Consider the following 17,186-nt stretch of genomic DNA (forward strand, 5'->3'; position numbering starts at 1 on the left):
TACTGAGTGGGGATTTCACAAGGGCTTGATGGGGATGCTGGAAGTAAAGTAAAAGTGAATGGTGTCCTTGAGATTTATCTTTTATGAGTCAACCTGCTTTGTGCACATTTTCTGCTTTGTGAAAAAAGATTGCATTCATTTCACTGCAACAATTTGTCTAGTGTTAGGAATATTGATGAAAGAACTGGCTGAATTAGCACAGAGCTGGTTTGGGGTTCATCATAGCAGCTGGATGTGATTTCTGCACATTGAAGGTTCTTGTAATGCTGGTTTCCTCTAAGAAGGGAGCTGGAAATGAGAACTTCCAGTACAGAATTAGGGATATAAACTGTAAAACAGCAGGAGAGGTATTCTCTCCCCAACACCCTCCCACCCATCTTACAGAGTTCTAGATCCAATTAAAAAACAAAGGAAAGCTATTTTTCTGTGTCTTAGTATGATAAATTAATTTCACCATACTGTGCTTCCTTTGTTTTGTCTCTCATCAGCAGTACCAAAATGTTACTTGACACTAATTGGCATCCTTGTTGGCAGAACCAGCAGAAAGACTCTTGACTGAGCAGGAGTGGAGAATAAAACATTTCCTGTCCTAATGACAATCTTTTCTAGCAGTATTGTTTGATATCCAGAATATGGAATAAAATAAAACTTGCTGTATTGTTCTCATGAACTATTTATTACCCCACCTAATGCAATGGAGAGTAATAGAATAATTGCATCAAGTTGCCAAATGCCAAATAGTAATTTTCCAGCCACAATCAATTATGCAATGTCTTTTTGCTAACAGTGACTTTGATTTCAATTGCTCAGAGGAGCTCTATTCTGCAGATGAGGCACTGTATTCAAAATGGCTTCCTGACACGTTTTTCTTCACTTTAATTGGCCAGACACAAACCAAGTTTCACACAGGAAACAAACACTGATGCAAATGTTGAAAAGGAAAACAGTGGTTTAAGAGGAATTGTATAAATGCTGCAAAAGCATCACATTCTCAGTTTTAAAATAATCTCCCTGATCTCTTTAGACATATGTAACTCTACACATTTCCCCTGCCAAGCATGAAAATGATGAAATGTACTTAAGTGCTGAATTGCTTCCTGCCAAAATCTCACTGGCCCACACGAATCACTGAGATTAGCTCCATTGGTTAGAGCATGGTGCTAATAATGCAAAGTTGTGGATTTGATTCCCATATGGGCTGTTCATTTAAGAGTTGGACTCAGTGGTTCTTGTGGGTCCCTTCCAACTCAGAATATTCTGTGATTCTGTGAAATCATAACCCACAAGCCACCATTTTCACAAACAGGACCCAGATTTTCTTTCCTGTGTATTGGCACCCCCCATGTAATATGGAGTAAAGCCCCTGTAGGTAGCAGGGAATTATGCATTGTGCATTTCTTGAAGGTGGGTGTTTGGATTGTAGTTCCTGGTAGTTACTTGGCATTTGTGAGCACTGATGACCTCCATCCAGAGTGCAGGAATAAAGATTGTGGGAAGAATTACAGGTTTGGTGATGTACATACAATAAAGGCAGGGACAGAAGGTGCACAGGACACGTTTCTCAGCTGTAGAAAAGCCCATTTCTAGTATGTGAGGTATGTAGAGCTTGTTAATATTAATAGGTTGAACTTTCTTCCAGCAGAGTGGATCTTTCTTAGTTCTTCTTCATATGGGCATGGTGGAACAGTTTAGCTACTGTGGTTAAAGTCCATATGCAGCAGGAGAATTTGTTCACTGCCAGATAGATCAGGCCAAGGCAAGGATAGACAGTGTGAGCATCCACACATAGTCACAACCCTTTCTCAGTCAGGAAAATAGAGATACTGAGATGTCCAAGGACAAAAGAGGGTATCCACAGTGCTCTTTATGGAGTCATTTTTGGCTCATAATTCCTTATAGCCCTTGCTGAAGAACTTACCCTGTTTCAGCCACAGCAGCAGAGCACTGCTGACATGACAGGCAGAGTCTTCTTGTCCTCCAAGGAGTCATGGGGTATGAAAGCTTGAGGGATGGAGAAACATCTGCCTGTCTTGCAGAAATTTTTGAAGTCTGGAATCTCCAGTGATAAATAGCTAAATACTGTTAAGAGAAACCAGTGCTGTGTGATGATAGCACCTGCAACTTGCACGATGAATATTTGCATTTCTTCCATGTCAGCAACCAAACCATCACTCATCTCTGGACACTTTTCAATATGTTGTGGAATTTAAACATGCAGGAATTGCCTTGTACAATCCATGCATGGTGCCATGTGTGCTGCCAGTTGAGCCTGTGAGAAATAGGAGCCTGAGCAGCAGGACTCATCTTGCCATGCCAGGTCACATTCTGTCTCTTGTTGTGGTTTCCCAAGCTGCTGCTGACCTTCAGGTCCATGTGCTTGGTGTATCTTCCCTGGCATGCCCCCAGCACCTTCCCTGTGCACTGACCACAGCACAGTTCAGCATGAAGCATTTTGCATGGCTGCCCACAGTGGATTGGGATGCTACCAGAGGGGATTGGGATGCAGATTCCCAGACTCAGACCAGCAGCAGAATAGGTGTGGTGAGGCTTTGCTGTCCCAAATGATTGAGGGGTGTAAGACTCTCTGTTAGAGATGACAGCAGCTGTCTTCTTTGGAACACATGGTCTACCTTGACTTTAGCCAAGCCTTTGATGCTGTTTCCCCTGGCATTCTGCAGAAACTGTATTCCCATAGTGTGGATTGGTACACTCTTCACAGGGCAAAAAATTGGCTGGATGGCCAGGCCTAGAGTATTCCCCAGGGCTCAGTACTGTGGCCAGGGCTCATTATTATATCCTCTTAATTATCTTTATTAAGGAGGTCTTTATCAAGGGATCAAGAGTAGCAAAGGTGACTTTGTGGATGACACCAAGTTGCTTGGGAGATTGATCTTGAAGGTAGGAGAGCTCTACAGAGGGGTCTGGGCAGTCTGGAGTGATGGTCCAAGGTGGATGGGATGAGGTTCAGCAAGACCAAGTGCTGGGTCCTGCACTCAGGTCAAAACAACCCCATGCAAGGAACCCAATCCAATGCTCCAGGCTTGGAGATGAGTGGCTGGAAAGGTGCCCACTGGAAAAGGAGCTGAAGGTGCTGGTTGACAGCAGATGAACATGAACCAGCTGTGCCCAGGTGGCCAAGAAGGTCAGTGGCATCCTGGCCTGGATCAGAAGTAGTGTAACCAGCAGGACCAGGGCAGGGATTGTCCCCTGTGCTCAGCAGTGGTGAGGCTGCACCACGAATCCTGTGTCCAGGTCTGGGTCTGTCACTATAAGAAGGACATTGAGGGGCTGGAGCACATCCAGAGAAGGGCAACAGAGCTGGGAAAGGGTCTGGAGCACAGATGAAGAGCAGCTGGCAGAGGTGGGAGTGTTTAGCCTGGAAAAAAATGAGACTCAGGGGAACCTTATCACTCTCTACAGCTCCCTGAAAGGAGGCTGCAGCCAGGTGGGGTTGGGCTCTTCTGACAGGTCACAAGTGACAGGGGAAGAGAAAAGGCCTCAGGTTGCACCAGGGCAAGATTAGGTTGGGTGTTAGGAAAAATTTCTTCACTGGAAGGGTTCTCTAGAATTGGAACCATCTTCCCAGGGAAGTGGTAGAGTCACCATTCCTAGAAGGATTTAGAAGTTGTGTAGATGTGACACTTAAAGACATGGGTTAGTGGTGAACTTGGCAGTGTCAGGTTAATGGTTGTGCTTCATGATCTTAGAGGTATTTTCTGACCTAAATGGTTATATGATTTTGTCAGTGCTATGATTTTTTTATGACAATAAATTTGTAGTAAGGTGTCTTAGAGATGATATCTATATCTTCAGCTTCCATCCTCCTTTAAAATACCTTTCAACTTTAGAAAGCCTTATTGAGATAATTGCACTTGAGCAGATGTGGTGTGTTCAAGGTAGAGGTGTTCTGCTGGCTTAGCACATTAGCAGGTGCTTATCTCTTTTCAAGAGTTAATCTTTTATCTGTGAACTCTACAAATTACTTTCTGAGATGAAAACAAACACTTTGTGGTGACTTAGTGAGAACAGTAAATGTTGACATGTGTTATGTCCCTGTCTCTGCAGGAAAGACTTATATCTGTATTTAAATTTCCCTATTCTTTGCAAGAATACAGAAGAATTTCCTTTGTGAAGATAATCAGTGCATTTAGTTTTAAGCATCAAAGACACATGATGCAATTGAAAGTTTGTTATAATTGTGGAAGTGGATTAAATATCTAAAAAAGTATTACTTCTCTTGCTTTTGTGAAAAGCTTTCCTCCTCTTCCAAAATTGCTGTGAATAATGAAGTATGTGCTTTTATATTTACTTTAGGTGTCCAGCTGCTTATGTTTAGCTGATTATGATTCACTTACAAAGTGAAAACTTGCCATGTATGTGAAATGTACTCTTCCTTCATTTAAGATTTCTCTCTGGAACCCATTTCTTGGAAATACTAACTGCAGATAGCAGTTCACAAGAATCATTGAAGCATACCATAAATCCTTGACTTAATTGATCATAGGCTTTCTTCTCCAAATCAGCACATACTTTTAAAACAATTTTCCACATCAGCCCTTGGATCTATCCAAGCTTTCATTATGCTAAAAATTATAAAGTATCAAATTTTTACAGATGATGCCTTGATTTATCTCAGTAAAACACAAACCTTCAGTTAGTGTATGAAGTCCTGCAGCACAACTTTATTATAAATCCAGTTGCCCCTGTGCTGGTGCAGACAGAAGCACTCAGTTGTTTGTGTGGCAGCTCTTCCCTGGCAGTGTCCCTATGCATAGGGACAGGAACCTCACCCCCGGTAATTCAGCTGCTTATGCTAAATCTGGAGAGCCCTTTGCATATTTTTTCATGATTTTGCCCTTGCAAGAAGTCAAAGAATAGTAACTTTGTATGTAATTATATAAACCTCCAGCTCCTTAGTCTGTCAGCTTCTCATTGTGCTCTTCTTTCAGTTGTCTTTATCTACAGCAGGAATTGATTTGGTTTTTGAAAGAGCCACATGCTCTATGCTTTATGTAAATAACATATGAAAAATTCTTTTCATATTAACTATTGAATTTTATTTTTCTGAGAGAGAATGGATTTCAGTTTTTAACGGCTGCAACAACAACAAAAAAGAGATACCCAGATGGGCCTTTTCATCTTCTGCTTCCCTTGCCACAGACTGTACTTTCCATACTTTATTTGGAAGCAAAGAAAAGCAGTTGGCTATGTTCTGTAAACTTACTAAATTAAAGATGATAAATCCTCATATACAAACCAAAAAGACTGCTGAAATGTGTGTGATTCAACACTGGCTTTTCATGTGAAAGTAAGTAATATGTATTTGAAAATATACTGCAAATAGATGGCAAACTGGCTAGAAAGATAAATGTATATAGAAACACATATCTGCATACCTATGTTAAGGCAGCAGAAATAACATATTAATGCACTGATCAGGACATACCACCTTAATAAGAACAAAATACTCTGAATTTCAGTTCCCAAGGAACTTTTGACAGTTTTCTATTGTAATCCTGATGCATTAAAGACAGTATAAAAATTGTCTAGATGTTTTTGGACTACATGGATATACTACAGTTTGCTGAAACAACTCAGAAAGCCCTCTCTAGTTATGGCTCAGAGAGCTGTAGTAATAGCATAACTTTTTTTTTTTTTTTTTCCTGGACCTACTTACAGTTCCAGGAGCTATTTATTTCTGGACATGCTTACTGACTTCGCCCTTAGTAGGATGAGCTGGAACAGCTCTCTGGATTTTGTATTGCAGAGCCAGAATCTGCCTTGCAGTTTTGTACAAGGGGATCAGTGGAAACAAGAGCAGTTCAAGCTGAGATCCATTGTCTGTTCAAAGTGAATTCCTTGTAATCCAAATAAGAAAATAATACAATTTAGTACAGCTGCAGTGCTGAGAGTTTAATGTGATGGTTGAATATGTGCACAGGTGGGCTTATCTATGTATGGACTGTGCAGCATATAAACATTCATAAAAAGTGGAATTGCAAGTGTTGTGTTTTTGCTTTGCAGGGAATCCAAGACCCAAGATCCAGGGCCCTGTGCTCTCTGAACATCTGTAGTCTCTCTCCCTGGGTTTGTGGGAGATCCAAGCAGGTGGAATTCATCAATGTGTAAAAGGAAACTAATCTGAATAGGTGCCATGATTAAAATGCATTTGCAGTGCCAGAGTAGCAGAAAAACAGGAAGGCTTTGAGAGGAGTGGGAAAAGCATTGTCCAGTGCTGAATAAAGTGCCAGCCACACGTGTGTGGGTGAAGGCAGAGGGAAGAGGGGCAGCACAGGAGTGCTGGGTGGGGTGCAGGGGTGGGCAGTGTGGGGTGGGCAGTGTGGGGTGGGACTGGCTGGACTCTGCACAGCTGCTCTCTGCAGCCTCAGCAGCTGTCGGTGTTTGCTGAGCCCATGGACTCACCCCTGCTCTCTGAGAGCCAAAGTGGACACACAATTCCACTGTTTGTCTGGCAAGGGACCAAAACTGGGCTGGCCAGAGGCCTGAGGCACAGAGGAACCTGGCTCAGCAGGCTGTGTGCTATCCATAGAGAAAGGCATTTTTTAAGGAACTCGTATTTTATGTGTTGATTTGTTTCCTTCCCTTTTAAACACTGGTTCTGCTTTGGAGAGGGGAGCGAGAAAGCAAAATGACATGGAGTGGGAGCCAGACCCTTCCCTGGGCTGTGCTCTCCTTCAGATAACCCCCAGCCCCTGCCAGCCCCTGCAGCCTCTCAGTGTATGTCTCATCATCCTGCATTTGTGTTTGGCATGACATTGGTTTTTTTGGGGTAATATCCTGCCACTCCAGAGGTCAAAACTGTCATGTGTGACTTGCTATATGAAGCACACACTATTGCAGCCAATAATAGTGAAAGTCTAGAATGATGTCCTGCAACTTCAAACCACGTTTCACATCATTTTAATAGAGGAAACGATCTCATTAAAAAGATGAAGTGTACTTTTGAATAGACTGGGACTGCTGCCTTGTGCAGCCAAAGACTTGGAAGTGTGTTTTGCACTGCTGGAAAGAGTTCAGTGCTGCTTTTGTCTTTAAGTGGAGAAAGATATGACATATCCACGCTGAAAAATCCATACACTGCTTGTGTTTTATAGCCTGTTCCTCTTAACCCTAGCACAAGCACACTGTCATACAAACAAGCACACACTTCAGTGTGTCCTCTGCTCTGCTGAGAAAAGCTGCTCATCTGGCTCCTGATTGGAACTTTGATCTCCTTCCCACTGCTCCCTCAGCATGGAGCAGCCATTCCCTGGCTCCAGCCACGAGCTAGCTTGGTGGCAGAGATGTTTCTGGGGACGTGCAGAGCAGCTGGAGTGCCTGGCTGGATGTGTCCTACTGGGGACTGAGTGCAGCTTTCAGCTGGTAGGGAGCATTAATCACTGCGGTGGAGATGTACACAGATTATCAGCGCTAAAAATCATGGGGAATTGAAGTGGTGGGAGGGATTTGGGGGAAAAGCCAGTTATGAAAATGGCCTGATTTTTCAGGCATGAGTCATACCATTTATTAAAATAGGCTTTTGTACTTCCTAAAGCTTCCTCGGTCCTATGAAATCAGTGTAAAGCTGGTATTTCTCTCTCTGCTGTGCATCAGCCTCCTTGGAAAAGGGGAAAAGGCTGTTCGAGCTCCATGCAGATCCTGGATTTTATGTCAGAATCAAAAGCTGAAAGAAGATTTGCATGGATGTTACTATTTATATTTTATGTATCTGAACAGAAACTGTGAAGCAGCCAGGAACAAGAAGCACCAAAGCTGCAACATTAAGTGCTCTCAAACAGAGAAAATCCAAAGTAAATATTGTGATTTTTTCTCATCTTAACAGTAATATAAATGGTGAATGTCCATCTAAAACCTTTGCCAATGAAATTTGCAAACTCTAGGGATAGATGAGGCAGTAAACAAATAATTGAACTCTTTTAATTAAATGGTCATTACCCCAAATGAGATGAGTTTTTTTGTATAGCTAATGGTATAACTACAAGGCAATGCATCTAGGAAATGAGAATGCAGGCCCCACTCATTGCTGTGCAGGGAAAGGAGGATGTGCAGGGCAAGATTTATTCCCATTTTGTGCTATTTGTGCAGTAAGTTCAGTGGTAACAGTGGGCCTGAGATGTACAAAAAGAACAACACTCAGCAAGAAAAGGGGAGTGAGGTTGTAATTGTGGGTGTGCAGTTCAGATAAGTGGATTCTTAGGAAAGATAAAGGAATTCCGAGGAGGACCCCAGGAGGGCTAAAAAAGATCAGAATTTAATGGGTAATATTTATTCAGTTGATAAAAGATATGTTTGAAAGTTAGCTTCTCTCTTAACAGATTTCTTTGCAAAGATTTTTTACCAGATCATATGTAACTTTCTAATGAAAGTGTGACAAAATCCAGGGATTAGCAGATAAAGTTAAGCAAATTCAGCTTTGCGTTGGAATCTTTATTTTCTGGCAGGGCAAGTGACTGAAAGCTTGAATAGCTTCTAAAGGGAAGAGTAAAGTGGTCAATAAATGTTTTAAAGTATGAGTAAGCTAAATTTTTTGTAAGATTAAAATATAATTGTTAAATTCTGTTTCTGGGAGAAATTTTGTGGCCTGTGTATATGAGGGATTAGATTAGACTGGTGGGTTATGACCTTATCTCCAAAGTTTGACATCAGTGATTATATGTGAGTGTTGGTGCCTTTCCTTCCAGGACAATAAATGCTTTTGTGCACTTTTATGGTTTTGGAGATTTCCAGTTGCCATATATTTACTCCCTTCAGTGCATTTCTTCATGTTGTATAAGGTGCACATTGTAACATGAACATGTTACCACCTGAACAGCTGTGAATTAAATTGGAGCAGGATGCATGAAGTCACCCCACCTTGCTCTTTGCATCACCCTCATAATGTACAAATGCAGGTCCTCATCAGCCATGGCTTGACTGTTAAAGACAAAGTGAAATGGGTGCCAGTTTGCTTTTCTGTGCTGCACTATGAAGGGCAGTGAGCTAATTCAGGAGTGGTGATGTTAATCCCTTTCTAAAGCAGCAGCTTCCATGAGAGGTTCCTGGAGCAAGAGCCTTGTCAGCTGCTGCTTCTGAGTCAACACCCAGAGGAAACAACCTCTAAATTACCTTTAAAGAAACTGCTTCTGGGCAAGTCTGTGCAACCCTCTCAGCATTCTGCCATCAGTTTGGAAAAGCTTTTCACTCCCACTTTTCTCTGCTGCTTGCAGCAAAGTGTGGGCTGCTAAAGCATTTGAGAGAGCACCCGTTACTGCACCTGCACCTCTCACCAGCAGCTGCCAGTGCAACAAACCCTGGTACAGCAGTGGAACAAACCCTGGTACAGCAGTGGAACAGACCCTGGTACACCAGTGGAACAATCCCAATCTTCTGTGAGTGCTCTCATCCAACATTACCAGAGTTGTGATTTACCAAGGGCATGTGTAGCTTCCCCTGGCTCTTGCTGAAATCAGCCGCTCTACCCAAGGAGTGCTTCCAGAGACAGCCAGCACCCACATCTGCCTCCCCTTCCTCAAACTCTTAATTCTGATCCATGGTCTGGAAATTCTTTTTTCCACACCTTTCCAGATACACTCATCCATAGGCAGAATCACAGTCTGGACATTTAATCACAAATCATGAATAACTCAGATGATTAAAAAGAGAAGAGTCCCATGATGCACAGTCATAACTTTGGTGAGGGGTTTTATTTGATAATGTATGCACAAGGAGGCAGTCTGAGCTATATTGCTCCTATTCATATTTTTAGCTTCTTTTTAAATATGTAAGAAATTACATGATGTTACAAACATGTAATATGTGAACTATCTTTAGAAACAAGTGGGTTAAAACATGAAAGTCAAGGATCATGCCAAAGTCTATACTGATGCTACATGTCCTGAGCATTTTGGCTGCAAATCCTTTGTTGTGTAAATAATATATAAATATTCTCCAACACACAGTCATTTGGCTTAGCTTTTCCACTTGCACTCATTTATTGTAAAAAAATTACCCTTCTATGGGCTGAAATAGTTACAGCAGAAATTAATGACTTCAGTGGAAAACCTAAGCCTCGCTGTTTTAAGTATAGAAATATTACAATATTTAATTCAAAACAAGTACTGTTATTTTAAAATATGTTCAGTACCATGACATAAAAATGTTTACATTATCTAGTTTCATGGTCAGTAATTCTTGAAGTTCAGAGTGCTTGGCAATGTCTGCAGCACAAGTGTGTGTTTATCTCTGATTATCATAATTTCTGAGTACTGTCAGAATACTTCAGTTAATGATACAAACAACAGAATAATTTTCGTTAAAAATGGTGGCTTCATAATATTTAACTTGACTCAGAAACCCTTCTGATATTTCTTACATTGGGAATGCAGTTCTATTTCCTAGGAAGCATTTGTGGAGCCCTCTTTCATTTAAGATTATGAACCACAATAGTGCTCAATATGTAGAGCTTGCCTTTTTAAGATTGAGTTTGAGATGGCCTCAAATTTTTTTGGTTTTGTCTTTAAATTAGGTTATTCTAATAATGTGGTAAGACATTGATAGATACTGCTACTTTTACTTATTATGTCAGTGATCTTAAAATGAAGCTGGTAGCTGCAAACACCTACGTACCAGCTCTGCCTCTGATAGCAAATCCTTTGGGGGTGTAGGCAGATTGCCAAATCTCTCCTCCTCTACTTCCGTTCTTCAAAAATAGTGATTGTTAGTAAGTGTTTGATAGTGTTGCATATGATATGTATGCAAAATGGGGAGCACAGCAGCAGTGTGTGCCTGCAGTAATTAATGTGTCAGAAGACAGTAACTAGTTACTCGTGATGCTAAATTGGACTTAACAAAGCCATTTTGCATTCCTGAGGACACAACAGATTCAGCATCAAAAGGAAGCAGACAAAAGCCAAATGGCACTGGCTCTTCCAAAGATCTTTGACAGAACCAGGCAATCTAAGGGATGCCTTACAGCCCACACCATGTGGTTCTGGGGCAGGTGGCCTGAGTGGCAGCTTGGGCACCAGCATGTGCAGTTCAGAAAGCTCCTGTGTGCTGATGATTCCTTGTGTCCCAAAGGTAGAAGTCCATTTGTACAGACAGTGATCTCTCTGACAGAGACCCAGGCAAGAGACATGCTTCTTTGCAAGATGGTCAGACCTCATAAGTCAGTTTCTGCATCCACATAGAGGACAGTGCCCTGAGGATTGTATCTGGAAGGAATCTGGCATCTTCCTTGTTGTCTGGGTGACTTGACTCCAGGGATGCCTGGAGAAGGTGACTGGACTGGACTTTTTCTTCAGCTCACAAACATCAGATGACCTACTGGTAGTTTTTGTGTAAATACAGCCTATTTTGCAAGGATGTCCTGTGTGGTATAATTCTGTAGTTCCATGAAGAGTAACCTGAGACATAGGGAGGTGTTCAGAAAGGATGAGAGCAACTAGGACTGTGTTGGGGCTGAAAATGAAAGGAAGCAAGCCAGCAGGGCTCCAGGCTCTGGGTCTTGTGTAGTGCCTTGGACTCTGCTGTGTTTTGGACTCTGTGTGTTGGGCAGACCAAAGAGCAAGGCAGAAGTTCTGTATCTGCAGCAGGAGGCTGAATGGCTTGAGACATGTAATCATAGACTTGACTAATCTCAGTGCATACCTGTGTGGTTGTATACACTTTACACATGAATGTCTATAGCCCACCAGTTCTTAAAATTCAGTATTGCAAGAAATGCAATTTATTAACTAGGGGAAAATCCAGAATCTGGATTCTTTGTTGAAAAAGTCAACTGTGGGAACAGTTCACAGTTCACAGAAGCTGGGTGAAAATTGAGAAAAATGCTGCCAAATACCTAATGCAGCTACTTTAGGTGCTGCATCACTGATGCAGAGAGTACTCTAGAGAGTTTTCCTGCAATCAGGACCTGCAGGAGTCAAAGCACTTTCAAGACCTGGCACAGACCTCCATCCAACTACTGTGTTTATCATCACATGTCAGTGGCAGTAAAGGCATAAATGTTATAGTGATGTTGCTTTCAGGGAGTAGGCTTGATGCTCCTGCTCTGACACCTGCAGCCTGGGGTTTGCTCTCAGTGTCAATACAGGTTGCAATTAAGATTTTTGTTCATTATGTAAGAATTGATTTTTGGCCAGGTGCCTGTTCCCAAACCTTGTGTATCCGTGCGAAGGGGGGAAGTGGCCTGCAGGAAATGTCTGGGACACGGTGTCTGTGGTGAGCAAGACAGAGGAAATACACAGGTCTTGATTCTTTGCTGCCTTGCAGCTCTGAAGGTAGTTGGGCAGAGCTCCCAAGGGCTGCCCTAGACTGATGAATTTACATCAAACTTGACCTAAGGAGCAAGGTCTGGTCTGCAGCGACCAGCAGCAGCAAGAGGTGTGGGGAGGAATCGTGCACGGAGCTGGACCACTGTGCAACCTGTCACAGAGAGGTGAAGCACTTCTATTTCCACTGGGCAGCAATCAAAGTAATGTAAAAGGCTCTTCTCAGCATTTGCCACCACAATTCCTAGTTTGTTATTGCTGCTGTAAAGAGTGTGTATTGAAGCCACCTGTGTGAAGCTCAATACCTTCCTGCTCTTTCTGAGGCTGCACAAGGTGAGCTCTGAGCACTGCATCCTCACAGCGAGGTCTGTAGTGCAAAAGCTGCACCTGGGTAGGCTTGGATTTCTTTCTATGCCTACCAGGCATAAACTTTACATCCATTTCTTTTCCTAGTGTCCAACAAGCACCATTTTATGGACAGCAACTTGCTGTACCAGTGCAGGATGAATTTCCGGCGGCGGCGGCGATTGATGGAGCTCCTGACTGAGAAATCTCGCCTGATGCCAGAAAGCCACGACAGCCCCTTCTGCCTGCGCAAGCAGAACCATGACAACAGGAAACACACCAGCTTTCTCTCAGGTGACTCATTAATTACACTGCTGCTTGTAGAGTGACTCCACAAGTATTAAAATATTGGTTTTGGACAAGGGGTTTCGGTGTTAGGAAAAAATGCAGGGCTGAGTATTATATGTCCCTGTTCCTAGGGGTTGTCCATTCACTCATTTTATAACCTATAGATCCCTGGGGTGTATCTGTATCAACAGCATTTCAGATGCTGATCAAAATTTGGGGTCCATGTTCAAACTGAAATGATTGAAGTCCCCCAAACTCAAAGTAAATTGTCATACGTTCTGTGGGGAATTTTCAAGGAGATTAAAAGTGTGGGGAAGGGGCCCTGCAGCATTTGTGTACAGTAATACATTAAGATCTATATTAAGATATAATACAGTAATATAGTAAGAACTGAAAAAAGGGAAAGAAAAACTGTGAAAACATAGTTCCTTATATTGAAATGTCTCTTAGAAGACACTACAATGGGAGCAGTTCAGCCATCCTGTTAGTTACAGCATTACTCTCATGCAGTGACTCTTCTAAGAACAGTGTAGGACACGCTAACCCTTTCCCAGTGTTGTCAGTGAAAGCATGGCTTGTTGCTGGATTTTTTTAAAAAAGAAACAGGGAAAAGGCTTAATAACTGGTACCAGCTCCCTTTCTCTCTGTGTTTTCTCTGTGCTTGCAGTGAGTCCCACCAAGGAGATAAAGATCGTGTCAGCAGTGAGGAGGAGCAGCATGAGCAGCTGTGGCAGCAGTGGCTACTTCAGCAGCAGCCCAACGCTCAGCAGCAGTCCCCCTGTGCTCTGCAACCCCAAATCTGGTGAGCACCACCTCGGGATGCACAGCAGCCAGGGTGCAGACATCTCTGTGGGGAGAAGGCCACGTGAAGAATTCCTATCATCACGCCTAAGCCTCTGTTTCCAAGAATACATTAAAAATTCACAGTGTCACAGGTTTTCTAGGCCAGAGGGAACTATTATCATCGTTTAGCCTGAAGTCCTGCTGAACACAAGCCAGACGTCTGCCTACAGTAATCTCAGTGTCAAGTCCATAATTGTGGTTTGAGCTGCAGTTTATCTCTTAGGACGACGTGCAGTTAGAGGCCTAGATTTGCCTCTTCACTGCCAAGCTCTGAACCAATTCAAATCTCCTCCTAGAAACATTCCTTTGGTGCAAGTCAGAGGAGGGTTTAACTATCCAGCGACTGTTTGAGCTGCTATGGAATAACACCTCTCAAAAAAACTGAGGCAGCATTGTTTCAGCCTGTCAGAGACCATTTGAACATTTTAATTTGTTTTAAGTCTTACACTGGTCTGTTTCAGGAGGTAAAGTAGTGTTGAAGCTTATTTTCCTTTTGAAAGGATTTCCTATCCCACGCCGGAAGGTTAAACACACCCATTCTTCAGTTCACTTAAAATTGTTTCTTACTGTACATCTGGGAAGGGAAAAACAGACCAAGATAGATATTGTTTCAGCCTCTCTGTTTCCCTCAGAAATAGCCCTGAATATCAAACAGAGCCCCTGCTACCCTTTGAGTTCCTTATTATTTCAAATCACCAAGTCTCTGCCAGTGGTGTGGGTACTGTACAATGGGGTAAGGCTTCAGTGGATATGTGTAATCTTTGATTTCAGAGGGATGCTGGCATTTGAAGTGATTACAAGGGAGTGCCTCAGGCACTAGGTGAATGCTGTTCAAAACATTGACCATTTACTCTGGAGATGAGTGAACTAAAGTGTGTTTCATTCCTGCTGAGGAGAGTGGCCATCAGAAAGGGAAGGATATTTTCCCTCTCTCTCCTTATAGCACATTTCCTTCCCTCTGCTTAAGCTCTGCTGGGAATTCAGTATGGAGCTCTGAACTGAAATAATTGGAAGGGCTCAGTAGGATCATATGCTCACAGCCCCCTCCAGCAGACCTGCTGCCCAGCAGAGGAAATGCTGTCAGTTCTCGTGGCCATTGCACCTCAGAGTGTGTTGCTGTTGGGTGTTCAGCACCCCCTTTCAGTGTGTTCACCCCTTCATGCAAGGGCTTGTCCCTGTATAAAGGGTGCTGCAGTATCATGTTTTAGCAGAATATCTCTCAGGTATACTTTCCAGAAATGCTCTGGTGGCTTTTGTACGGGGAGCTCTTTGTCCCCAGTGCATTAATTACATCCTGGAAAATTTTCTGGGACAGATAAAACTGCATTCATATGCTATCCATAAATGTGTATGTTATCTGAAGTATGCCAACTATTCAGTTCATTTATGGCTCTGATTTTATATGAAGTGTCAGCCCATGAGTAGTGAGAACAAATTTATTTTAATGCAGCTGATTACACAACACTGGAAGAAAAAGAATAGGCTGACGTTGCTCTTGCATAAATTTTTTAGAAGAAATTTTCCCTTAGGACTAGTTTTCAAACTGTGAATAGCTTTAACAGACTCATATTTGAAAGAAGACAGCAGTGGGCTTATAAACAGGCTGATTTTTACGAATTATACAATTACTGGCAATGCAGGGTTATTTCTCCCAGAGCACAAGTACAGATCCACACGTATAGGTTAACATAAGGCTGTCAGATGTAAATGTTACAAGGAATTCTTAATCCTCTGCTGACTATAAGGAGACTTTGTTCACAAATAGCTTCCTGCTATCCAGACCCAGAGCATGTTGCTGAGCTACGTGTTAATAAACACAAGGCAGAGGTATTTGTCAGATGAGCTCTCTTGCAGGCAAGCACTTAAAAAACACCCAGGTCATGACTTGACCAATCATGTAGAAAAACAATAATCAAACAAAAAAAAAATTCCTGGAGGTATAATGTAGGGAGGCACATAAGAGAGCCCTGCATGGATGATTTACCTGATGCTGACTTGTCAAATGAGCACAATCGTTCAGTTTTTTCACATTGAACCAGACATGCTCTGCCAAGTGCAGAGCACTGGCTAAATGACAGTTCATCAAAATGCGTGGGAAAGTAAAAAAAAAAAAAAAAAAGTATTGGTTTGTCTGCTAGAATTCTCTCTACTCCCATGAATGTTATTAAGAAACTCAAGAATGTCTTCAAATACCATCTGTGAGAAATTTTGTGTCCCACCTGTGACTGAAAAGACAGATACCATCAAAATTATTTATCTCTAAAGAAAAATATTAATGGTGAAGCAGGTAAATGGGGTAAACAGCATATATCTTTATGTTGTCCTTTGTCTTTGAAGCATTTATGAACAGATAAAAATTGGTACATAGGATGGTATTGATTTGATCCCGCAGAACTTCAAACTTAATTTGTTTGGAGGAAAATGATGCTGTTACATAGGAAGGCAATGGGGACCTGCAGAAGCTTACTGGTATTTCCTTTCATTAAAATTCCCAGACACCTGTAGCTTACCTCATCTGTCCCTGGATAAGACAGGAATTATAGATCTGTGCCTACAGTTGCAGAAATCTCTTGAGATAATTCCTCACCCAAGCAGGATTTTCTTGCTGTTCAATTCTGTGATTCAAACCCAACTCAGATGAAATAGCAGAGAGCACCCAACAAGCACTCAGTGAGCTGTGAAGGAAAGCTGCTCTGTGCCAGGAATGCTGGTCACTTGTTTCAACACTGAACATAGGAAAAGCCAGTTGTGATTTTTGTGATAGTGTTTAGGGGATTTTGATTGCAGACAACAAAGTCTGTTGGATAAATGCTACAGTTTTTCAAAGATCTCATAATTTATACTCAGAGTTATTCTGCAGGCTTTTCCTTGGTTCTCTTACTGCTTTCAAACAAGTCTGCAAATTGAAATTATGTATGGGAAGTGGGGCCAAAAAGATGTAGCCCATCACTGTGTCTAATTTATTAGAGAAACTTCAGAGGAATGTTGTTATTGAATATTCATTTCTGTATCTCCACAGTATTAAAGAGACCTGTGACTGCTGATGAGCTCTTGATGCCTGGAGCCCCATATGTTAGAAAAACTTTTACGGTATGTTTCCAGTATTTTTCTTTATTTTCCGCATGTTATATGCATAGAGCAATCCAAACAGACATTTTCTGATGGGATAATTAGAGCTTATTTGCATTTGCTGAGGTTTATACTTTAAGATCCCAAACTCCATTATCAGTATTTCCACAAATTTAAAGTGTGATTCAGCACTTGCTTATTCTGTCTTTATGCCAGTGTGATAATTAAAAGGGGTGAAAAATTACATTAAGCCAGTAATATTAATATTATGCAAACTCATCCAGACTTGGTGCTCTTGCTCTGCAGGAGTGGATCACTTACCCAAACTGAAGTTTTCTAGCTGGGTCTTTCTGTATGATGGGACAGAAA

At 42.0% G+C, this 17,186-nt stretch overlaps 1 protein-coding gene across 1 annotated transcript in view; it reads left to right on the top strand.

Moving 5' to 3' along the window:
* The window catches only part of DEPTOR (DEP domain containing MTOR interacting protein), a 74,362-nt gene that overhangs the window by 35,776 nt on the left and 21,400 nt on the right, over positions 1-17,186 (top strand). Inside the window, exons 5-7 of the mRNA XM_079302145.1 lie at positions 12,726-12,911; positions 13,573-13,707; positions 16,768-16,838. Coding sequence (XP_079158271.1) covers positions 12,726-12,911; positions 13,573-13,707; positions 16,768-16,838 — 392 coding nt within the window. The remainder of the gene's footprint in view (positions 1-12,725; positions 12,912-13,572; positions 13,708-16,767; positions 16,839-17,186) is intronic.

Source organism: Erithacus rubecula (assembly GCF_903797595.1).
Source record: "Erithacus rubecula genome assembly, chromosome: 3".
In the NCBI taxonomy this organism is placed as follows: Eukaryota; Metazoa; Chordata; class Aves; order Passeriformes; family Muscicapidae; genus Erithacus; species Erithacus rubecula.